The sequence below is a fragment of the Trypanosoma melophagium genome, assembly GCF_022059095.1.
Source record: "Trypanosoma melophagium isolate St. Kilda chromosome Unknown ctg34segment0, whole genome shotgun sequence".
Lineage (NCBI taxonomy): Eukaryota > Euglenozoa > Kinetoplastea > Trypanosomatida > Trypanosomatidae > Trypanosoma > Trypanosoma melophagium.
Window position 1 is genome coordinate 191,131 of NW_027125171.1, and position 24,290 is coordinate 215,420.

At 43.6% G+C, this 24,290-nt stretch overlaps 10 protein-coding genes across 10 annotated transcripts; 8 read left to right on the forward strand and 2 right to left on the reverse strand.

Moving 5' to 3' along the window:
- Positions 1–1,648: 1,648 nt before the first annotated feature.
- Positions 1,649–4,060, forward strand: LSM04_006696 (Cation/H+ exchanger; the record flags this gene model as incomplete). Its single annotated transcript, XM_067336840.1, has 1 exon — positions 1,649–4,060. The coding sequence occupies one exon, from the start codon at positions 1,649–1,651 to the stop codon at positions 4,058–4,060; it is 2,412 nt and encodes an 803-aa protein (XP_067188906.1).
- Positions 4,061–5,010: 950 nt separating this feature from the next.
- LSM04_004461 (uncharacterized protein) lies at positions 5,011–5,778 on the forward strand (the record flags this gene model as incomplete). The annotated part of the gene is made up of 1 exon (XM_067336841.1): positions 5,011–5,778. The coding sequence occupies one exon, from the start codon at positions 5,011–5,013 to the stop codon at positions 5,776–5,778; it is 768 nt and encodes a 255-aa protein (XP_067188870.1).
- Positions 5,779–6,201: 423 nt separating this feature from the next.
- LSM04_009679 (Leucine-rich repeat) lies at positions 6,202–9,105 on the forward strand (the record flags this gene model as incomplete). The annotated part of the gene is made up of 1 exon (XM_067336842.1): positions 6,202–9,105. The coding sequence occupies one exon, from the start codon at positions 6,202–6,204 to the stop codon at positions 9,103–9,105; it is 2,904 nt and encodes a 967-aa protein (XP_067188960.1).
- A 485-nt stretch (positions 9,106–9,590) lies between these two features.
- On the forward strand, positions 9,591–10,340 carry LSM04_009581 (Ribosomal protein L25/L23; the record flags this gene model as incomplete). The annotated part of the gene is made up of 1 exon (XM_067336844.1): positions 9,591–10,340. The coding sequence occupies one exon, from the start codon at positions 9,591–9,593 to the stop codon at positions 10,338–10,340; it is 750 nt and encodes a 249-aa protein (XP_067188959.1).
- A 416-nt stretch (positions 10,341–10,756) lies between these two features.
- Positions 10,757–11,675, forward strand: LSM04_001011 (uncharacterized protein; the record flags this gene model as incomplete). Its single annotated transcript, XM_067336845.1, has 2 exons — positions 10,757–10,962; positions 11,255–11,675. 2 exons carry the CDS (start codon positions 10,757–10,759, stop codon positions 11,673–11,675), a joined length of 627 nt encoding a protein of 208 aa, XP_067188817.1.
- Positions 11,676–12,381: 706 nt separating this feature from the next.
- Positions 12,382–12,915, forward strand: LSM04_006023 (Cyclophilin-type peptidyl-prolyl cis-trans isomerase domain; the record flags this gene model as incomplete). Its single annotated transcript, XM_067336846.1, has 1 exon — positions 12,382–12,915. One exon carries the CDS (start codon positions 12,382–12,384, stop codon positions 12,913–12,915), a length of 534 nt encoding a protein of 177 aa, XP_067188895.1.
- Positions 12,916–13,573: 658 nt separating this feature from the next.
- On the forward strand, positions 13,574–17,224 carry LSM04_009159 (uncharacterized protein; the record flags this gene model as incomplete). The annotated part of the gene is made up of 1 exon (XM_067336847.1): positions 13,574–17,224. One exon carries the CDS (start codon positions 13,574–13,576, stop codon positions 17,222–17,224), a length of 3,651 nt encoding a protein of 1,216 aa, XP_067188952.1.
- A 656-nt stretch (positions 17,225–17,880) lies between these two features.
- On the reverse strand, positions 17,881–18,281 carry LSM04_007015 (uncharacterized protein; the record flags this gene model as incomplete). The annotated part of the gene is made up of 2 exons (XM_067336848.1): positions 17,881–18,013; positions 18,151–18,281. The coding sequence occupies 2 exons, from the start codon at positions 18,279–18,281 to the stop codon at positions 17,881–17,883; spliced, it is 264 nt and encodes an 87-aa protein (XP_067188913.1).
- Positions 18,282–18,339: 58 nt separating this feature from the next.
- Positions 18,340–18,687, forward strand: LSM04_001208 (uncharacterized protein; the record flags this gene model as incomplete). Its single annotated transcript, XM_067336849.1, has 1 exon — positions 18,340–18,687. One exon carries the CDS (start codon positions 18,340–18,342, stop codon positions 18,685–18,687), a length of 348 nt encoding a protein of 115 aa, XP_067188820.1.
- Positions 18,688–20,643: 1,956 nt separating this feature from the next.
- On the reverse strand, positions 20,644–21,768 carry LSM04_004527 (uncharacterized protein; the record flags this gene model as incomplete). Its single annotated transcript, XM_067336850.1, has 2 exons — positions 20,644–20,670; positions 20,896–21,768. The coding sequence occupies 2 exons, from the start codon at positions 21,766–21,768 to the stop codon at positions 20,644–20,646; spliced, it is 900 nt and encodes a 299-aa protein (XP_067188871.1).
- Between the last annotated feature and the right edge of the window lie 2,522 nt (positions 21,769–24,290).

Here is a 24,290-nt window from a genome sequence, read left to right on the forward strand (position 1 = left end):
GGGTGAAAAGAGCTGGCCGGTTTTCGACGTGTCATATATATATATATATATATATATATATATATTTATATTTATATTTATATTTATAGAAGATTGTTTTTTGTTCTCTCACAAATGAAACGGATACATTTTCTGAAGTGAATGGAATAAACTAAGGTCCTTTTTTTTTTTACAATTTGAAGTGTTGGTGTACGTCACAGTTGTAGAGTCTGGTTACAATAATTGTTCTTCATTATTCCACACCATTATTTTCATTAATTGGGGGATTTCAATATAGTTTGAATTAATTTGTTTCCCCTTTCCTACTCTTTGTAGTTTGTGTTTAGGGATTTTATCATTACAAAGAGGATGACTTCCAAAGGTTCTTTTTTACTCTCTTAAAACCGTAAGCAAAGTTTTATTATTCTCTTGCAAAGCCTGTGATGAAAGGGAAAACAAGAAAAAGGATTTTGCCGATTGCACATTGTGAATGTTTCAATTGAAATGGCATAAAATCCTAGAGGAACGAGATCGTCTATGCATGGCATTTGTCTAACACCCCTTAGATGATCCAGCTATTTCAATCATTCCTTTTTTTTCTTTTTTTTTATTTGTAATTTCTTGCTTCTTCATTCTTTCCGTTCTTTGCGTTCTGAACTTCGCGGAAGAAACTGCAGCATTTGTGTCTGGGGTGTGTGAGGGAGTGCTGGGGGTGATGGGGTTAGAGTGAGAGTGAGGTGCCGGACAGCGCGCCTGGTTGGGTGCCCACTGCTCCTGCTATAACTGCAATAGTAGTTAACAGCGGTGGCAAGGCATTCGGCTTTTTATTCCCTAACCCTAAGCTATGGAGCAGCGCTATTGGAATTTACCTTTAGCGGATCAGTCTGGTGTTGTTTTGGTGTTTTCCAATCTCCATGATCTTTAACACTGTCTTTCTACGCTCCTGTAAACTCCTCACTTCTGGCACCACTTTGGTGTGGCACATTGATGTAACGTTTATTTCTGTGATGGGAAGGTCTATGAATGGAATGAAAGGAGTGGAAATTAAAAAAAAAAAGATAGATGAAAAGTAAAGTGTGGATCATTCTTTGTTCGTACCAAAACATTATTTCTTTACTCACACATATTTGTCTACTCTTTTACTGCGGACCTTTTTGCATGTCTTTCTTTCTTTTTCCGGCCACACTACTGCCACTTTAGAGAGAAAGCTCATGCCGTCTTGGAAGGTAATGAAAGATGACAGAACCGTGTACGTTTAGAAAAGAGGGTGGATGTCTGGGCACTTGTTCCTCCTTATTTTCCGATACTGAGGCTGTATCTATGCGTCTACTACCTATGTAGAAGCAAACTCTGGTTTTTGGTTTGCTTTTCTTTTAGATCTTGGCCGTGTCGTCTGGTGTCTGTGCATTTGCAGAAAATATCCTGTAATATATGTGTATTTTTGTTTGTTTTATTTGCTCCCTTGTTTGCGTTCGCAATGGTTCTTTTTTCTTCTTATCTCTCTCTCTCTCTCCTTGTGTTTGTGTTTGTGGAACTCTCCCCATTCATCGGTTTTCTTTTTATTTTTATTTCTTTTTCCAATGGTACACATCATCCTAAGGTTCGTTTTTTCTCTTCTGGTTTCTGAAGTGTGCCTCTAGTGAAGTTCTTCAGAGAGCCCATTGGACGAATGGAGGGGAATGCTCGGAAGACGAAAAGGTATTCAGGCGGCCAAGCGACCGTATCCTCAAAGGACCAGTTGGATGGCGCCTCAACTAGCCACCACATGGATAATAAATTAATTTTGGAGGAAGTATCTCTTCCTCATTCCGTTGATAAGGATACACACCCAGTGAAGTTATCTTCTAGTTTTAATTTGGTTTATGGTGCATTTGTTGAAGAAATCCATGACAACGCAGATACTAATTGTGCGAAAAAGGATTCTATTGATTTACTTTCCGATGTAATGCCTACAGAACCGGATTGGCATGCTGAAGGAAGATACAAAGAAAGAAGACGTAGTAGCTTGCGATGGAATAAGGCAGAAACGGCGTCACACTCTCTTGAACGGTCCTTTCATTCACAGAGCACAAGGAAAGATGATAATGCCACACATTCTCGCACTCCCAGTGTGTTTGTTGATTATCAAAATCCAAATTCTATAAGGCTTTCTTCACTTCGTCGTGCTTCGCAACTTAATAACCCAGATTGCGGAGGTTCAACAAAGGTGAATATGGATCGCTCAACCACATATTCAGATGAACAAGAGCAGTTATCAGTACCATTTTCACAGGAAATACAGGGTGAATCACCTATGTTTGTTCAACGACCTGTCTCTCAGGAAGATTTGATGCATGAGAGAAGCATTGTAAATAATTTTAATGCTTTGAGTAGCGAAGGACGGCGTCTTGAAGTTGTTCATGCTCTTTTCGAAAAACATATTCAACCATATGAGCGACGTCCTTCTTTTACTGCAGAGACTTGGGATAAAATAAAACGAGTAGGAAACAATGAAAAACTTTTTGCTATAGAATTTGACCACAAGCGGTTTTGTTTTTATGTAACTTTGATTCATCGGAAGTACCGGTTGTTTTTCTTCTCTTTCTTACTTCGTCTTTTTTGCATTTTATTATTATGGGTTATTATGTATTGTCTTATCTCACCCACCAATTTTTCCCCTGGTGGTTTGTACTTTGACAGTGCTACTACAATAATTTTTGCTGGAGTATTGGGCTCTGTTATATCACGAATTTCCAGAATACCTTCCCTTGTCTGTATTATTGCAGCTGGAATTGTATATAATAACATTCCAACTACAGGTTATTTAACCTCAGGTATTTCACCAAAGATGCGAGTGTTTATTGGAACTTTTGGACTTTCAGTAGGAGTTCTTCGAGCTGGATTGTCACTAAATATTGTGGCATTAAAAAAGAATCTTCTTTCTTATATAATGTTTGGAATTCTTCCTATGGCCGCTGAAGCGATTGTGCATGGTTTTCTTTGTAAAGAAATGTTTGGGTATCCTAACTTTCATTGGGCAATGATGGAAGGTTTTATAGTTTCTGCTATTGCACCAAGTGTGGTAGCACCTGCTTTGATTGATCTACAACGTAAAGGTTATGGAACACGAGGGGGTCCAGCTATGATGTTGCTTACCTGTACCACAATAGATGCTGCTCTCTGTGTGTGGGTTATTCAACTTCTTCTTGCATTTGAGTTCTCAACGATTAGTAGGACTCTTGCCATTGTTCTCGCCCCTGTACAGATGATAGCTGGTTTCTTTGGAGGAATTGCACTGGGTTTCCTCGTGTATTTTTTTCTCTTCTATGTGTTGCTCATGGAGGGTGAGTGGATTTCCGTCTCGGACGGCAACCCCATCCGCGTGACACTGCGGCACGCCTCTCACGTCCGGCGGGTGTCGCTCGCCCTCTTTTTGTTGTTGAGTCTCGCGGTGTTGGCGGCCGGTCGCCTCGGCGGGGCTCTCGGGGGGGCGGGCATCGGGGCCAGCGCGATGGCGGCCGTCTTTGCGTACCTCAGCAGCCGGCGGCCGGGCTGGACGGGCACCGCAGCCCGGCAGGATCTCGCGCGGGGCCTCGCCATCGTCTGGGACTACGCCGCCATGCCGGCCCTCTTCGCCTTGACGGGGGCCGACATGGACGTGCAAGAAGTCTTCACTCGCGAGTTTATTGGACCTGCCATCGCCGTCACGGTCGCCGGTCTGGCTGCCCGATTCGTAGTTGCCGTGCTGACACCCCGACTCACACGCATGCCCCTAAATTGGCGTGAACTTTTATTCTGTGGCATTGGGTCGCTGGGGAAGGGATCCGTGCAGGGGGCACTCGGCTCAGCGGCATTGTTTAACGCCCAGCAGGAGTTACTGCGCGCCACAACAGAGGCGGAGATAGCGCAGGCGAAGCGACGTGTAGAGTATGGACGTGTCATGAAGAACACTGCCGTGTTGTCGATGCTCATCGCCTGTCCACTATGCGCTATACTGATTGCCTTTTTCTCACATAAGTTACTAAAGCGTGATGCAGAGCTTCCAGAAGAAGTCGTTAGTAGTACCAGAGGGAAACACAAACAGAATGCCGAACAAAAATAATCATATGAAAAGATTCAGTTTTTTTCTGTTTTCTTTTAGTTTCACTTTCTCTGTATCCTCTCAGATATATTCTACGTATCCGTTTTTTATTACTTTTTATTTTTGACTTTAGAAGTTTGTGGAAATGAATGTGCAACACGATGAAATCAAATAAATAAGTAGTGATTGGGTTTTCATTTGCTCTTTTGTTTCCCCACCCCCTATGTTTTGATTCTTTTCCATAAGACACTACGTCGGGAGTTTGCGATTGAGTTTTTCTTTTTTCTGCCCCACCGTTCTTCAGTATTTGCCACGAAAAGGAGTCCAGTTGAAGCGGGAATGTAAAAGTCTCCCACTTCTTAGATATTCTCTACAAGCTTGTGTGTGTGCGTGTTTTTTTTTTTAATGCATTACTTGATTTACCGGTGGATGGACGCTTGAGAGAATCAAAACTCAGAAGTTCAGTTATACTAAACCAAACTCTTTGTTTCCTGTGTTTGTAATTCTCTTCTTTTTTAGTGGAATGAAGACACAAGATTTCATCTAAATGAATATTCTAATAATTCCTTGCTTTTTTTTTTTCTGTGCGCTTGTTTCATGTGTTTCGTTTTGTGCTGCTTTCTTTTATACACGGTGTGTTATCCCTCCAGAATTCTATAATTGGAATGATGTCTTTTTTCGCCTTTAACTGAGCGAAACTGTTTTTTTTTTTTATTTGGAGGAAAGGAAATGAGATTGAATATATATAGTTGTTTGTATTTATAATATAAATATATGTAATGTCCTGATGGGTGTTTATTTTTATGCTGAATTCATGTTTTTTGGAGGAGGGTGGTGTTTTTTATTTCGTTTCCGAAAAAAAAAAATATCTACTACTATCACTTTAATGGTCACTAGCGATTTTTTTTTTCTTGGTTTTTTCTGCCGTTCTCAGGGGTAGGAAAGGAGTGATGAAGGAAAAAAGGACCGACATGGAATTGCACACAAGTTCTGTGCAAGTCGGCTCCGTCCTTTCACAGTGCGCAGAATCAAAGGTGTACGAGTGTGACTTTTACAACTATCGAGCCGTTTGTAAGCATCGCTTTCGCAAGCCCTACCGTCATCCTGTATTAGATCAGAGGCTCCGTGAGCAGCGAACAGTGCGTGAGGCTCGAGCACTTATGCGGTGTCGCAAGCAAGGCGTCACCGCCCCAACTGTGTTTGCTGTTGATCGTGATCGCTGTGCAATTATCATGGAACGTATTGAAGGCCTTACTGTACGTGATATTCTCGACAATCAACAACGACAGCAACAAGACTCTGTCGTACCAGAGAAGAGTGCTGCTCCCACATTAGACAAGTATCTATTGCTGGGTATGGGAGAGATCGTTGGTCTTCTACATAATGCAGACATTATCCACGGAGATTTAACAACGTCTAACTTTATGTGTACGACACAGTTCTTGGAAAGTCATCAGACAGCAAAAGAGGGAAATATGAGAAACATGTCTGCTCGTAACGGTCTTGTTGTGTTGGACTTTGGTCTTGTGATGGATAAGAACAGCGCAGAGGAACGGGCGGTGGATCTGTACGTGCTGGAACGCGCGATCAAATCATCGCATCCGTATCTCGAGCATGTTGCCTCCTCGCTGATTCTCGACGGCTATCGTCGCACCGTAGATGCGCAGAAGGGTGCCGCCACACTTGCACGACTTGAGGCAGTGCGGGCTCGTGGGCGTAAACGCAGTATGGTTGGATAGTATGTAACAGGCTCCATTTTCGTAAGAGACGGAGACAGAGAGAGAGGGGAGAAGAGAGAAGAGGCATAACCTGTTATTACCTATCTTTTTCTTTTTTTTCTTTTTCTTTCTTTGGTAATGGTTGCACCAAAGCAAGATGCATACCTCCTTATCCAAGGAGGTATACATGCAATGCATATATGTGTGATTTTTTTTTTTGTTTTTCCTTTCTGTTTAATATCAATTGTTTCATCCCCTTGTTTGCCCACTACTGTGGAATGGATGTGTTCCTCCCCCTTTTTTTATCTTCGTTTTGGTGCATAACCTCTAGTGTTCTTTTTATTTTTGTAATCTGTACTTTGTACTTTCCACGCACGAGGTAAAATAATAGAAACGGAGAATCGATAAGAAGAGAAAAAAACAAGAACAACGTGCTGTACTAACATGCGAACCAACACGCCAGGTGTTCGTGCTGGTACACCAGTGCCACACCGGCCTGGTCCACTGTTGCTGTTGCCCAACAAGAGGGAATCTTCTCCCATTCAGCAGCGGCGCAGCTCTATCGGGTGTAGTGCAACGTTGTCACCAGCAAAAACTCTTGTGTTTCAGCGTGCACACGCGCCTGTTGTAGAGAACACTCCGTTACCCGAAGAAACTCTTCGCACATTGCGTCACACACGAAACCTCTTTCTATGTTGTCGCAATCTCCTCTCATTTAGCAATATTCGTTACTTGGAATACATGACACAACTTAACTCGTTAAATGTTCATATGAATGGTATTTCACGAATCGAGTGTTTGGGTCATCTTCAGCATCTCACAGAACTTGATATTAGTGCAAATGAACTTCGGGCAGTAGACGAGGGGGCGTTTAAAGGACTTCGTCAACTTAAACGCCTTAATCTTTCCAGCAATTTTTTAACAAGCATAAATGGTTTTCAGCATCTTCCCTCACTGGAGTGGTTGTCTCTTAGTTTCAACGAATTAACCGATTTGCGAGGTCTTCGTCTATTGCCATGTCCCAAGCTACTGCTTCATCTTGACGTTTGCGGGAATAAAATAGCAACATTATCGGAGTTAGAAGGTTCACTGGAGAACTGTAGAGATCTGCAAGATTTGCGTGTGGAAACACCACGGGCATCATTAGGTCTACCAACTCTTCCACAGCAACTACAGCTACGGGAAAACCCATTTTGTGCGGCGGAGCCTAATTACGCAGAACGACTTCTTCAGCGATTACCACGATTATTTGTGCTAAATGGTGTACCATGCGGTTATGACCCTACAACAGATGTAACACAAATGGATCGTACAGTAGTTACAAACCACAATGAGTGGCTTGAAAGCCAAGTACTGGATATGACATCTCCAACTATTGTTAGTCCTCATGTAACCATACAGCAGCATAATACAGAAATTCTGCCGTGTGCTGCGACAGCAATGAACACATCTAAAGCATCAGAAAGCATGACATGCACTGAAAGCTCTTCCACTGGTGCCAGTAGTAGTGACAGTAAAGGTAGTAGTGGAAACAGTAAAGATTTGGGTGGTAGAAGTCCTTCTCCTCCACAATGGCGTTCAAAGCGTGTTTCACGTGCTGTAATTACCAAGGTTTCAATACCTCCATACAAGGAGATGCATGTATCTAGTGTGGAGGAGGAAATTCTACAAAAAAATATTCAAGCTAAAGAGGAACATATTGAAGACCTTGAACTAAAGTTTGTGCGTGCACAGGAACAACTCTCACTTCGTGTGGCATTAGAAGAAGATTTACGCCGCAATCTTGATGATTTACGTCAGGCACATCTAGCACTAACAGAATCTGCTTCAAATGAAAAGAAGTTACTCTGTCGCCAGGTAGCTGCATTAAAGGATGAACTTTCACGTAGGTCAGAAGAAACCGCTATTCTTCAGCGGAGGAATCGTGTGGAACTAGAGGAGCAAACCAATGCACTACGTACTAATTTGCTTAAGCAAAAAAAAGAATCGGATACTACCATAAAACGTATAAACGAAGAACTCACAAAACTTCGAAAGGTGTCGAATGATAGAGTTACAGAATTAAATACGCGTCTTGATGTTGTTATTCAACAGAAAGAGTGGTTGGAGAAGCAGAGTGAACTTACACAATTTCAAGTGAAGAAGTTACAGAAGGAGTTACAAAGTTGTAGAATTGATCTACTCTCTTGTGAAAAGGAGTTGCATCTATCTGAAGAAATGTATCGTCTTCAGTTGGATGAATTGTTAGCGCGTCGCCGGTTAGAGTCTACAGTTTGGACTGATCTTCTTGCTTCTGCAGGAGCGCATGTTCGGGTGATTCATTACGAATATAAATCCCTCGTGGTAAACCACCGTAATTATCAGAAGTCATGGGAAGAATACACTGCTTCGTTGCAGCAGCACTACCGGGAGGCGTTGCTAGAGGCACAGGCGACAAGAGTAACACTACCAATACGTAAAGATGTTGGATGTGATCCCATTTTTGCAGTTATTCAAGAAGAAGAAAAAGAAAATCAACAAAGAGAAAAGGAAAATATGGAAGAGTTAAAGCAGCTTCAGGATGCTCTCTCTATTGTTCGTCAATCGGAGCATCTACTCTCACGTGAGAATGAACGTCTATTGAGATCTGTTACAGAGAAGGAACGCGAATTGGCAGTTATGATGCAGCAGCAGCAAGACTCTGAGTTGGCAGTTAGACAGATGAAAGAAAACATGGATCATGAGCGTGATAACCTTCTTCGCACACTTCACAATTTGCGTGAGACGATTGAAAAAAAGGATTTGGCATTAGATGAACTGGAGGCTGAGGCAAAATTAAAAATAGATGAAAAGAGGACTGTCATAGCAAAACTGGAAGAGCGACTTGAGGATGCTGAAGAGGCTGCAGCTAATCACCACCACGAGACGGCAAGACTGAGACGTGTTGAAGAGGAATTACAACGTGTTAAGGAGGAGCTTTGGGCAACAAAGCAACAACAACAAAAAGAGGCAACAACACCGAAGCAGCAACATCAGCAGCAACTAACGGAATTAATAGAAGCTCTGGATGACACAAAGCAAAAACTTGCATCATCTATGGTGCGTGAACATCAGCAAACAGTCAAGCTGATGCGTGCTGTAGAGGCGTTGACACTTGTTCGGGAGCAGCTCGCACGCGTTGGTGAAGCAAACACTCGTCTCACGCGGGAACTCAGTGAAAAGGAGGCGTCACTGCGATTGGCAGAGAGTGAACGGCAGCGTCTGCAGGCTCAGTGGCGAGAAACACAGGAGGCGACAAGAGTCCGGCAGCGGGCGACACTACAAGCATTGTCACACATTATTATGGAGCATGACGAAATGGAAAAATAACCTATTTATTTGTCAAAGTGTTCAAACACAGTGTAGTGTATTTTATCTTACCTCCATTTTTTTTCGTTCATTGTTCTTTTTTTGTTGTTTTATTTTTTCTCCTGGTAGCGTGATCACCATATATATATATAGAGAGAGAGAGAGAGAGCGGACCGAACATGGCCTGTGGACCCACGAGGGTAGTTCCGTGTTTCGACTCTTTATTCATAGAGTTGCTTAAAGAAAAAAAGAGAGGCGCACTCATCCACCCACAAGAGAAAAATTTTTTTTCTATTTCACACAGTAGCGAGATTTAAAAACTTATCATTTTTTTTTTTGTTTTTTTGGACTCATTTTTCTTCTTCTTGTCATCTCTTTTTATTTTTCTCTTTTCATTCTCCATTTCAACGCTTTCTCTGCCCCTTTTCCCCTCTTTGTCTCTCTCTTTTTTTTTCTGTACAGTAGTAGTAAGGGGTCCTTTCATAGGAATAGCAGCCTTTGCAGAAATGACCATAGCCGGCCTAAGGCGGTTTGCCAGCGGCGGTCGTGTTGCGTGCACGCCCTCAAGCAGTCCACTCGCCGCTGTTGGTGCTTCTCTTCTCGCCGGTCCCGCACTGACGACAGCCACACGTGGCCGCTTTTACCGGCCGCTGGTCAATCAAGGCATTAATCTCTGGCGCCGCCGCATGGGACGTATACACGCCGGATGGAACACGTGGGAGTACCAACACACGCGGCCCGACCCACGCCCATACCCGGAACCCGCGGTGAATGATTACTACGGCCGCAGTCGACTGTGGAATCCAATCGCTGGGAAGATAGGATTTGTAAAGAAGAAGGCGGAGGAATGGGGTTGGCCCCATCAACGGCCACCACCAACAGGATTGCGACGCTCACAGGAGTTTTTTCCATACTTTTTTGCGCGATACTTTCCCGATGTGGAGGTGCGGCTACTGTTGGACAGCGTCCTCAACAATGAGACAACCCGGCCAGTGTTTCTCATTCCGTGCGACATGTCCAGGGTGGAGCTTGCGAATTATTTGAAGAATATTTACGGTGTCGATAACATTGTCCGAATTCAAGTACGTAACATGCGTGGTCGACGATACAAGAATGAGGTGGGTGAAATAAAAGCAATGGATGACTATAAGGTTGCTGTTGTAGAGTTAGATTCTCCAGTTTCGGTGGAATTTAAGCAGATTAAGGGAACAGAGGACACTCCCGATAATAAATCACAAGCACGCATTAGTGGATAAAAATATTGATGCTATTTGATGAAGTATGCTTGAAAAGTGATAGAAAGATTGTTCTTGATACCCTGTACGGAGTTCTTTTGGAGTTACGCCGCTATTATTGCTTTCCTCCTTTGCCTCCTTCTTTGACTTTTGAGACACATGAATGGGATGATAAAAAGTGAACTTGTATGATATCTCTTCTGTTTTCATATGAAAGGTGAAAGAGAAACTTCATTCATTACTATTAAAGCGAATGACTCTTCTTTCTGTACCTCCCCCTCCCCCTCTTTTTCGCTCTCTTTCTTTTTTTAACCTTTCAGATGGGATATCTAGAGTTCCTTGTAGTTCATTTTTCCTCTTTAGAGGCATATATTGTATATACAAGGCATTTTCTTTCCTATTTCTATTTCTATTTCTGTATGAAGGGTTGTGCATGGATGAATGGTAAGGTCTCTTCAACATGCAATTACAGACAAGTTATGAAAGAAGGTGAAAAGCAAGACTTAGTCGGTGCTACGGAAGATTGGAATACATCTTCTGTTTTGACGGACCGTTTTATCCTCTTACAGATGCAGGGAAAAAATATAGATAAACAAATTGATGATTTAAAGAAGGAATGCGACCAAATGGGAGACAATGGGAAGTGTGAAAAGACCGCAGTATTCGGAGAACCCCCATGTGTTTCTTTTTAATCTATTTCACCTTATTCGCAGGTTCGTGTTAAGACAGAAGATTCATTTTCCCCCATAAATGGTAGTAGTCCTGGAACAAAAAATGTTCGATTTCAAGGCCCTTGCTGGGGTGTTTGCAACAGTACGGCTAAAAAATATACAAATGGTAGAGAACGTTAATCATCATCATCATCATCATCACAGCTTATTATTGAAGTAGCAGACTCCCATGAGATCGGCTCTAAAACTGAGTCACCGGTTCAGGTTCGTCTCAGATGTGAAGGACATGAATAGTACAAGGGAGGAGTGTGCTTTCTGTCATTCTAAGCTTCTCTCGGGTTTAGCAGATACTGTTACCACCGATATTTCTATTCCTCTCTCTTCTTTACACCCTCCTCCTCTTTCTGCATTATCATCCCTTCCTTCAGGAAGAAACGGGATAAGTGATCAACGCCAGGAGCATACTTCCTTTCTTTTGGATCAGATTCAACAAATAAATGCACCACCGCAGTCTGCATATCCAGTAGCCGACATATGCAAAAGAATTCGAAATGAGTTAAATAGCTCGACAAATATAACCGAGACGGTTTCTAAATTGGGAAGTGAAACTCGTATTTCAAACAATAGAGACGACAGAGGCGAGGGATGGTTTAAAGAATCAGCCACCATTGACTTAATCAGTTAAAACATCTGTGGACTCTGGAAAAACCTCCTCTTCTTATGTTTTGGGTAATTTAAGCGCTGCACCAACACCCCCATTATCACAGAAATTACCTCCTCCTCCTCCACCTCTGTCCCTACCCCTGCCACCACGTAATACTGCCAAAAAAGTATCATCAGCAACAGAAATGACATCTAACAGTTCTTTTAGTGTTTGCTCTTTTACTTCGCCTCCTGTGGTGGATTACGATAAGAAGGCGCAAGAGGCATTAAAGAGTGGAGAGTGGAAAGAAACTAAAGGTAAGAAGGGAAGAGTCTATTACTACAACCCCAAGGAAAAAAAAGATGTGTTGGAATTTGGCAAAGGAGTTACGTCGTCTGGTAGGAGATACTGGGGCGAGAATAATGAGTTATGTTATCATTAATATATATATATATATCGTGATTATTTATGGCTGATCAATATGGTTTAAGACAAGCGCTTTCTTTCAGATACTTGTAAGGGGGAAAATAATTAGAAGTTTGATTCCAATTACTTTGTTTATTTGTAATTGTTTCTGCCTTTTTCTTTAAATTTCCCCTTATCCTCTTTTGTCTCTCCTTTAAACACTCTTCTACACAAACTTCACTGTTTTATCCCTATTTCTTTATTTGTTCTTCTTGTTCTTTATGTATTCCTTGCTACATCTGTGTTTAGAAAAAAAGTTAACAAAACTAACCACATATTACCAATGTCCTACAAGCCATACTACCCCACCGTCCCCACCAACCCGAAGGTCTACTTCGACATCAGCATTGGTGGTCAGTCGGCTGGTCGCATCGTCTTTGAGCTCTTCGCCGATGCCGTTCCAAAGACAGCAGAGAACTTCCGCGTACTCTGCACGGGAGAGAAGGGCTTTGGTTTCACCAGCAGTGGTTTCCACCGCGTTATTCCGCAGTTCATGTGCCAGGGCGGTGACTTCACCAACCACAATGGCACTGGCGGCAAGTCTATCTACGGTGAGAAGTTTGCCGATGAGTCCTTTGCTGGTAAGGCTGGCAAGCACTTTGGCCCTGGTACACTCTCCATGGCGAACGCCGGCCCCAACACGAACGGTTCCCAGTTCTTCATCTGCACAGCGCAGACCTCATGGCTCGACGGCAAGCACGTTGTATTTGGTCAAGTGCTGGAGGGTATGGACGTTGTCAAGGCAATGGAGGCTGTCGGTTCCCAGAGTGGCAAGGTGAGCAAACCAGTGAAAATTGAGTCATGCGGTCAGGTATAAGGAGGCTGTTGTTACGCGCAAAGATAAGGGGAATAATAAGAAAAATTTTTTTTGTTTTTTGTTTTTGGAGGGATCTCTGGGAGCGTAGAGTCAAAACCAAGATATGAAGGAAAAAAAATAAGAAGGAAAAATAAGGAAATAAAAATAAAATGAAAAAAAAAGGGTGAAGGACAGAGTCGTATTATATATATATATATATATATATAATTTTTTTTATCTTGTCCAAACCAAAAAGAAAAGGTAAGAAAAACAATTTCTTTTAGTCTTCTGCATGAGGCGGTTTGGAGAAAAAAAGAAGAGAATAAAAATAGAGGAGTCTTGGCTTCCCTTTGTATTATTATTGCTTGTTTTTATGATTTTCTACTCACTTTTTTTAAAATTTTCTTTACTATTTATTTCCTTCTGTTCCTTTGTCATTTTCATTACGTTAATAGGTGCAGCTCTGCTAGCGCTAGATTCATCGGTTTTTAAACCGTTACGAGTAGGGTAAAAGAAAAAGTTTTTTTTTTACTTTTTTGGCTGATCAGGGTTCGTCTAGGAAAGTGAAAGAAATAGTGTGGGAAAAAAAAATAAAGTGAAAGAAAAAAAAAAGCAACTACAACCTGAACGTGGTCGGTGAAGTATTCAATTATAATTATCAAGGGAGAGAGAAAAAAAAATGATAAAAAAACGTGACACACTTATGCGTCTTCTTCAGCGTGGAGGATATTCCCTTTACATGCCATTGTACTGGATGAGCCGCCGTTCTTCAACCTTAGCAAGTAGACCGTCTCATATAACTAATAGTGGTTTCGTACCATCACAGGAGCAACAAAAAACTTTTTCCGCAATGGCCAGTTCTTTTTCATCAACCAATAACGCAAAGAGAGTGCGATGTAATGCATCAGAAGTAGCTATTATTCCTATCAGTACATCACAGCCACGTGGATTTGGCATTCGCTGTTGTGGTGGTGGTAGTAGTGAGGGGATGGAAAAGAGAGAAAAACGTCTAAACAAGTTGCTTAAAACTTGTATAAAGACTCCTTGCATAAAATTGTACGAAAATCTCTTAGTCTCTAGCACTGAACTTTACAAGACATCTCCTTCACATTATTGGCCATTGCATAGTCGTGTACTTGTAAACTATGGTGTACAGTGTTTCGTTGATCAAAAAGTAACCAAGGCAATTGAATTACTACGTGAGGCTATTGAAATCATATTTTACTTTGAAGGAGAAACACCTGTATTACACTTACGTGTAATTCTTGCTAATGCCTTGGCATGTGAAGGACATTGCTTTGATGCTTTATATGAGTATGAAAAAACACTGACAGTGGTGCGAGACTATCCAGTAGAATCCTCTTTAAATCAGATTGTTTCGGGAAAAGAGAGTCACATACCTCTCAGTCGAAGTTATGTGTCAGAAGATTTTGATCGTTTTCTCACTAATGAGGAGATAGTCTTGCAAGCTCTTAAACAAGGACAAGATAAACTGAACTCTTGTAAGAGTAAAACAGAAAAGGTTCGTATAGCTTTAGTAATGGCTCGTCTTCAACGCCGACTTGGTGATAAAGATATAAGCCTTTTTCTATATACGTTGGCTTTACGAACGTTGTTGGATGCTCCTGATGTCGATATGGAAATTCGTGTAATGCACGAAATTGGACTTTTGCTTTGTTTTGAGGCCTTTGATATTACACGGGGGATGCCATACCTACAAGGCGCAGCGGAGTTGTCACTCGATAGAGCGCAAAAAGATTTGGAAGAAATGCAATGTCTTACTAAAGTTTCACCCCAAGATAAAGTTACTTCACAAGAGGGAATTCTCCGAATTCGTCGTTTGATCTTTGTTCTTTTAGATACCGCAGTATGTCTTGCAGAAAATGATGAAATTAGAAAATCACTTGGATTATTTGAACATTGTGTTACATTAATGAACGAATTTGGAATGCGGGAACATTCTGCATGGGTACGCATGAAATACGCAGACGCCCTCGCAAGTGCTTCACTTGTAGATAATGCTATTCGTATTTATCTTGAAACCATGGATATTATTAAATCTATTGGTTATGAATCTGAGAACCTTCAACTAGCATGTATGGACATGGTAGTTCCAGTAACATTATCTGAGGTAGAAGGCCGTCTAGCTTATTGTTTTCAAATACACGTTGGAGAGTATAGACGTGCATGTGTACATTTTTGTCAAGCTATACGAAGATGCGGAATAGATATGAAATGTCCGTTTAACACTGTTAAAAGTGAAAATACAGAGTTTTCTGAAGAAGCTGATTCGGAAACTTTATGTTGGCTACTTCAAAACTATGCTAGTTGTTGTGAACGAGTGGGTGATATTGGGATTGCAGAAGAGGCTCTTGAGCACTGTGTCCGTGTTGAAAAGGCTCTGGGAGGATCTTGTGCATCATCACTACTACGTCTTGCACAGTTACATAGCACGACCAATACTTCCAGAGCACTTGAGATCTACTTTCACCTTATTGGATTACCAGAAGATTCAATTGAACCTGATATATTGCTACAATCAGCATATGGCTTCGCCAGCATCTGCTATAGTTCCAGAGATGAAGATTTGGAGGTTTCTTTAACTAATGCGGCAGTAACACTTTTAAAACAAAGAAAAACAAATTTATCCACTACTGCATTATTTAAAGATATAGATGTAACAAATTCCAATACTGTTATTATTGCATCTTTTAAAAAATCTGCAAGTATTATTATGGCAGGATATGGTGTAGATAATTTGAGGTCAATTACTGATCAAGATGGTGAATTAAAAGCTATTATGACATTAAGCCGAGGTGGGTTTTTTTGTCAGCAACGTGGAGATGATGCTGGGGCGGAAGAGCTATATCGTATGGCAGTTGAATACACACAAGCGGCTCATGTTACCTGTGAAGATTACGCTCGTGAACTTTCCATTTTGCTGGCTAATTATGCCACAGTTATGGCAAACAAGGATGTTAAGGTAGCTCAAGAACTTTACGATCAAGCTGTATCTACTTGTCCTACTGAAGAAAATGTTTCTACGGCAGCTGCTTCTTTTTTTGTTATGTCAGCAAACTATAATGGTGGACGGGCATGTATATATCGTATGATTAATGCTACCACTAATTGTGAGATGCTTACTCGATTGTATGGAAAACTCGCCTGGCTCGGTGTAGTCTGTTGGGATGAACTAACGCCAAATTTGCGTCTTGAATGTTTACAGCACTTACTTCTTGCATTAGGACTTAAACCAGAGAATATTTCTTTAAACATTATAGATTGCTTCAGTTCAACTCCTTGGGATGGTTCTGTTAATGAAGAATTTAAACGTCAGCTTCTTCGTGGTATACGCTTCTCACAGGATGAAGACACTGTGAGTCTTGCGGGATATGTTGCACAGACTAAATTGCAGCAAGAAGGAAAATTTGTAAATGCCTGCTATAAGGTTGCTTTAAATCGATTTCCGTCGAATACGACTATTCTTGTAAATTATGCAAAATTTTGTGCTGATTATGGTGCCATGGACCTTGCCCGAAGGTATTATGCAAAAGCCTTTTATTTGTCCCCAAATGATCCTCGTACCAGAGAATGTTATGCTGAATTTCTAGCCTGTTTAAAAAGAAGAAATCGGGAGCGATATCTAATTGCAGGTGAAGGTATTTTACGCCACCATGTAAAACTTAGTGCTTCCAATTTGAGTAAACCGATCAAGTCACAAGCGTGTGCTCTTTATGCAAAGTATCTGGCATCATTTTTACCATCTCCAAGTACCCCTGCATTTTACTTTGAAGAAGCCATAAAACTGAATCCGACAGATGCACGTACTATTGCTATGTACTGTTCTTTTTTATGGAATATTTCTTCCCGGACAGCAGATGAGCGTAACCTTTCTAATCGTAAACAGAATATAGCTAAAAAAGTGGAACTTTTGTGTACGAATGGTTTGAAACTAAATCCGCAGAGTATTTTACTATTGATTACATTAGGCTCTTTATATGTTGAATTAGACGATAGATTTGAGGATGCAGTCAAAGTTTTAGAACGTGCTCGCAAGCACAGCCCTCGCAATTTAACCGTAAATCGACTATTATGTACCGCATTTCACTCTGAGTGGATAAAGGAACAGAATAAAATCACAGCAGTAAAGAATGCCCGTTTACAAACTCTAGTGGAAAGCACCCGCCAGTTATACGAGGCAGCTTATTCCCTTGAAAACATTGATCGATTAACTTTAACAAGATATTACCATTTCGCCTTGCACGGTCTCAACGATAAAGAACTGGCCGCTGACATTACCCGGCGGCTGCAAAAGTCTACAAAAAAATAACCCAAATGCCTTTTGGTATCCCATAAGGACCTCACATGTGAAGAATTGACGCGTGTACGCGGCAAGAAAAGAAAAGAACACTCCCGTTATTCGGTTTTTTTTTTCTTTTTGAATACTGTGTCTTTTAGAAATGTTGTCACTTTTTTTCCTTTTATTTGTATTCGTCATTATTATTATTATTATTATTTTCTGCGGCGGTTTTGCCGTCAGTATTTTTTTTTTCTGTAGTGTTTTTTTTTAACTTGTTTGTTACGCCTCGTTGGGCCCCAGAACTCGCCATTCTCGACCCTTTTTCTTCTCTCCTTCCCTCCGCCCGGCAGGGGCTCCAAAAAAAAAAAAAATAAAATAAGAAAGGAAAAAAGAACGACCGTCAGCGGCGCAGCCCGGGAACGAAGGCGTTTTTCCAGGACCCCGGCGAAGGGATTTTTTTTTCCTTTTTTCAGGCCCTCCCCAAAGAACCCCGGAACACCACAACAATAGCGCACAGCGGCGGCAAACGCACGGCACTCGCCAAACCGAAAATTCCCCCGGAGTGCGGGCCCGGCCAAAGAGGGAAAGTCTTCTTATGGGGGAAGGTGTTCTTATGGGGAAGGTGTTCGTGTGGTAATTGCCGTTTTCTGTGCGTGGCAGTCCTCGTTGTAAGGCGGTTCTCTTCTTTAGGGGGTTCCCCTTGCATGCCGCGCACCCCATCGCCAGTGTTCAGCTACAATCCTGGAGGGACGTGGGGCGTGCGTTGCATGTTCAAGACGAGGTTTTCTCGGATGCCCTTGACCCACGGTTGTGTGTGTGCTGCCCACGGCTCGGGCGCAATGACGCGAGACGGGTGTCGGGAATGTAAGGGAAGGAAGGGGTTGCGCCATCGCCCTCCTTCCAAGACGGCGGTGGGGTCACATCTTCTCCCGCCGCCCCGTCTTTTCCGCCAAGACGCCAGCGATGTCGAGGCCACAGCGTCGTCTGCTTCATCACCGTCGCGGGGAAAAAAGTAAAGGGCGAAACCCGACAACGAGCCCCACGACGAGCGGCCCGCGCCTCGTGCAGACTGGTTGCCGGGTTTCATCCTTTCCCCTCTCCTTCTCACCTCCTTTCTATCTCTCTCAAGTTCAAAGTCCCTGAGCATGATATTTCAGGCCTCAAGGTTCAGCGCCTCGGGACGTAAAGTGCCCCTCGAGCCCCGCCGAAGCGAAGCATGCCGCTCATGCCAGCCCATGCATGTTCTCTCGTTTGGAGAGGGACGCAAGAAGTGGTTGTGTTTTTGTGTTGGTGTGTTGCTGTGTGACGTGCATGTTTGGAGTGCATGCCGCGCCGCAACTGTCGTCGGACAGGAATTTCGACCAGGCCAACGCGATTGCGTTTGGAGTGCGATCCCGTTCAGGATGAGCCTCCAGGCGTGCTTGCATATAGGTGCCCCACGCCGCCGTGAGCCTTCGCGTTTGGAATGCCCTTCCCCCGAATGCAAGAGTTGAACGCTGAGCGTGAGCCACGCAAAACAGGACGGGATGCGAGTTTGCGTGGAGGAGAGGAAAGAAAGGAGGCACGGTGTGTGAGGGGAAGAAGTGTGGCATGTCAGTCCCGTGCCTGTGTTGGGTGGCTTGGCGCAAAGAGGTCCGAGAATCACGTTATGGTCAATGCAAATGCCTCGATGGTTCACATCACATTCCCAAAAACACACAGTGATAGAGAGAAAGAGAAAGTGGCGGGGAGGCACGGCACACCAACCATAACAGCCGCACACGTTAACTGCAGCCCAATCAACAACAACAGAAAAAAACAAGGAGAAGTGCAAACACACCACAGAGTCAGAGCAGAATCAAACTACAAACATGGCTCCATGCTCTCTTCGCCCAGCCCCTCACCATCGCTTCGCCAGATTGCAACTCACAACAGAGGGAATCCCAACAGTGCGCTCATGTGCGGCCCCAATCACACAACAACGCGAGGGAACCGCACCTTCACTCCAGCCCCTCAAACACGCGGCGGGGGATATCGCCACACCGACAGTTAGCGCACCGCAAACATCAGCGTCCAGCAGAAACACACCAACCACCGAGAATCCGCAACGGCGCGGTCCAGCAGCACAGAGTGTCCATCTCACCCACATGCCCATGCCAGAGAGGCACTAAGGCATCCACTAAAACCCTACACTGAGTCACACACCTGCAGAGAGGAACAGAAAACACAAGAGCAACGGAAAAAAGAAAAACAGGATATCGACGGCACACAATAACACACCAATCACAGTTGACACTCCCAATTAGAGCAGCATTCACCCACACCAATCAAACCATTGCATCAATACGCACCCCAAAAAGAAAAAAACAAACCCACTACGTGAAGCCGAAGCGGATCAGTCTCAGTCCCTCCCCGCAGGCTGCAGTCACTCAAGCAAGCCACACACCACACTACACCACAAGGGCAGAGAAATATACTCGCGGTCATGCCGTGAGTGACACCACCAACAGAGAGAGAAGGCGAGAACAAAGAAATGTGTTTTCATTACGTGGGCGGTGCGAGGAGAAACCCCAACACACACACAAGGACACACATAGGAAGGGCACTCTCAAACACCCACAACCCACCAATATTTTCACCAAAATAAAAATGTAAAGAAAAAAGAGAGAGTGACTGCGTGAGGCAGACACAATAATAGAGCAAAAATGAAAAAAAACCAAAAGAAATTCATGACTTAATGTGGCTGTGATGCCTGAAGACAGTCACATCCACTTTGTGTTTCATAACGAGTATTTATTATATGGTGAAAGTATAGTGACCAAGTATTCACTGTTTGCATTGCCTGCAGCTTGCAATTAGCAATAAAAAAGAATTATCACACAAAACCCAACACACACAAGGTGCATGGGAAACGCAAAAGAGAAACACACAGCTGCACACACACAGTGCCAATTAATTATGAAAAGAAAACACACAAAAAGAAAGAAGGGAAGAGTGTATAAAAGAATTGGTCTGTTGAGGACTGCGTGCCTGTACTGATGCACGGTGCGGGAAAACACAAAGCACCACGCCTATTGGTTAGCTTGAGGAGCACACTACCATATGCAGCAGAACAGACACGCACACACAGCACCACACAGGGGGAAAACAAACAATAAAAACAAACAAAATGAAAAGAAAGCCGCAATAATCATGTGAACATGTTCAGGAGACAAGAACACAATTCCCTGCAGTTGGTGTGTGTGTCTTTCGTACAGGGCGAGCAATGGGAATGATGCACACACACACACACACACCAGGCACACGCAGTGAACAGCGGGAAAACAGAACCCAGATAATGCGAACAAAGAAAAAGAACACTCCATCACAAAAAAGATGGTTTGTCGTCTGATGAGCGCCATAGGGAATGCAATAGATGTATCCATTTACAAACAAACAGAGATTTATCGCACTGGAAAAAAAGAAACATTTCAAGATCCATTAAAAAGAACAGTGACCTCACAATGCATCCATGTCCAGTCAAACAAAGGTTAACACTGTGCAGCTGTGTGTCATGGAAACACCAATCAGCACACAAGAGTGCAACCCAACACACACAGCAGAACAAGAAGCAACAAGGGACTGTGCAATAATGCAGGACTGTTGCTGCTGTCATTCATTGTTTCCAAGGGACTGTGCGACAATGCAGGACTGTTGCTGCTGTCATTCATTGTTTCCTTCACCTGAGAACTCATTTCTGTATTCGGTTTCTCCGCCATCTGTTCGTCCTTATTTCGTACAACGTTTACGTCCCCTTGCTTTGCAGCATCATCTGCGGCTGGTTTTATGATCTCGCCATCTTCCTGTCTCTTATTCCCTTTAGCAAGTCCACCGTTATTTCTGGCATCCACGTTGGTTTCATCCCGACGCGATGGATCTTCCTTTGCCACCGTTGGTGAGACGTCGCCCAATTCTCCAGATGGTTGCCCAGTTGTGGCCTCTTGACGTCCATGAGTTGGTGTTTCCTCAGATGGAGGAAGGATTTTATTAACCTTCTCATTAAGAAGAGTTGTCGCATTACCCGCCATATTTGCGCCCTCCTCCGCCCCCGCCGCACACTGCAAAGCCGTTTTAGAGCACTCATCAGCACTTTTTATCACTCCAAGAGCCCTTTCCAGTCGTTCCTTGCTTCTTGTAGCAACCCCATACTTTTTCGCATCAAAACCCCCAATTCCCATAACATAGTACAAAGTCATGTATTCATCCCGATCAGATTGGAATTTCTTGTAAACAGTCTTCAATTTATTCACAGCATCACTTGTATTCTTAGCTGTCACCCTTATCCTGGCAACCGCTTCCTTCGTCTTCCTGACAGCCATATTTGTTCTTTCTATTTCGAGCCCAAGCTGCTCCCTAAACATTCCCTCAGTTCCACCTTTCGCCCTCCAGGCGGTTAACCGATCCCCTAATTCCTCGGCAAGCTTACTGTTTCCTGCCGCAAGGGTCCTGGTATGGACTTTATAACGTTCACAAAAACTTATTTCGCTGGACAAATTACGACGATGCTCTTCGATCTCATTGCTCAATGAATGCATCTCCTTTGCCAATCCATTCATTTCTTTTACCAATACATCCTTACTACGATGCCCACTTGCAGCACCAACGTGGGCCACAGACACAGAGCACTGCAGAAGTACCAACAGGTACACCACACGGCGCAGTTGGACGAGCATCCTTGTTATTCAATTTCACTGTGGGTTGCTTGGGTCTGCGGTAACAAGGAAGAAGAGAAAAAGAGTAAGAGACGCACAGTTAACACAGAAGGCAGAGAGAAATGGGTGAAGGGCACCACAAACACAGAGAGAAACAGGACAACAACAATGGGACTGAAGATGCAACCATGGGAAAACATGGAACCCAGCGTAACGAGCACCACTGGGATACCCTGAAGGCAAATAATTGAATGAGGCATCCATTTAGAAATAAATCACACACACACACACTCGTTTTGCAGAAAATACCAAAGAAAAAGGAACACACCAACCCCTCACACATAAAAACCAACAACAAGCACATCCCACGTCACCCATCCATGCTCCACCAGTAAGAGCATCTCTGGCCGCAATGATGCGGCAACAAGAAAACCACTGCTGCCACCCACACTCAGCATTTACTCCCAACTGCAGGAGAAGCACCGGGAACTGACAGAGTGCCGAATAACAAAACAGACACACGGCAGCAGAGTCCATCAACGGGCAGAGTAGAGGGGTGCTGCACAACCCGCCTCGCCTCCAACTTCTCCTTCCCGTGCCCTCCCAAAAAACAAAAACATACACACATCCCCCACCCCCTCCACAATGTATATGAGGAGGGTACGATCACATATATACCCCTCAGCACCCCATCTTTCTCCACCATCGGACCCCCATCCCACAGAGTGAACGACACACGGCCAAAGCACAACTCTCTCAAAGCAGCGGTGCCACTCCTGAGACAATTCTTCAGACACAGAAATGGAGGAACATATTCCAAGGGTTAAACCATCAGATGTGCACTGCAACACTGGTTTGTTTTCACTGCAGAACATGTTGTTGTGCTTCATTAGTTCATCCTTGCTTCTTTTGCGCATGTCTTAAGAAGTAAATTACATCCAGACTGATTCCCCCAGCTCATCGGTTCTGCCATGCTGAAATTTGCTTTTTTTATTCCTCGTGCCTTTATGGGTTTTGCCCCAACGGTACGGCTATCAGCTTCTCACCGTAGAGCACCAAGGTTGCTGTCTATGAAGAGCGCTGTTTGAGAGAAAAATCCCTTCGCTTTGTGGGATCCTCAAGCTCTTGTAATATTTATTTTGTTATTTTGGGTTTTTATTATTTGGGTTTTGTTATTTTCAAGTTTTGTTTTATTTTATTGTTAGAACCAATCTATGAACAGTAAACAGCCTACGAGAGATTCTCTACTCCCACCATCCTTCCCAGAGCCCCTCGGCCACTCTCCTTTTGTTATTAATTTTTGTTATTTTTGGCTTTTTAGTCAATGATTGGGCCTCAATGATCTCCTCTGTTTTCTGTTGCTTGTTGAGGATCGCGGCAAGCGTCTCTTGAGACTAATCCTGTCGGGGATTCCATAATCGAGCTCGTCGCTGGCCTTAAAGGGTGGGGGAAGGGGCCTTAGAGGGGTGGAGGAAGGAGGCGTAGGGGTTCTGGACCGCGAAGTCTGCGGTATCGCATAGTTCCGCTCCACTGCCAGAAGGAACTGGGCTAACTGTTTAGAAAAGCACAGTTTCTGGAGAGGGATATCTGTTATAGCATACTGTATTCGCAATGGACGAAGGGCGGGGCAACTCAAGAGATGCAGCGCTGTTTCTTCGCAGCCGGTGCGTTGGCTAGTATGCGCGCGAATATGCCGATACCCGTGTTGAGACATGCGGTGTTGTGTGAGGCCTGATTTGCTCATGCATTGTCTGTTGCATGTGGGGCAAATCAGGGTCGCAAGGTCTCTGATGTTCTCGCCCTTGCTTCGAGAGGATTTGGTTGCCCCTTTGGCAGGCATGCCTTCGCCATGGTGAAAATTTCTGCAGCGAATGGCGAGTGAAGGCATGTTGGCGTAGAACTTCTTACACACACCGCACTGAACCTTGCCGCGGTCCTCACTTTCCGGTGGCGACGAGTCTCGCTGACGTTTCTTATTTCTGGGAAACGTTACCTTTATCGTAATCGGCAATATCGGAGTTCCAGGTGGGTGTTTTTGCTTTTTATGGCACGATAGAGCTCCTATGTTACCGAAATCCCTTAGACAAAATTCACAGCGTAGCGATGCTGGCTGTGGGTTAACTGCGTGCCGGGTACGTCTTTGCTGGAGTCCTCAGGATGGCGTGCTCTAATGTGGGCTTTGGGGCCTGTTTTAGAGCGCGCTATCATTTCACATTTGTCACATGGAAATGCCGATCCCTCTGGTATTGGTTCATCTGCTCTTGGGTGCTTTCCTTCAGCGGGAGGGCATTCTGCGTTGTGCATGCACCTGAGGTGGCGAGTTAATCCGTTTTTCTGGGGGAAGGTTCGGTGACATAAATGGCATGCAAAGGGATGTTTTTTCACTGCATGCTCTGATTGGCGAGGTAACGTATTTACCGGAGATG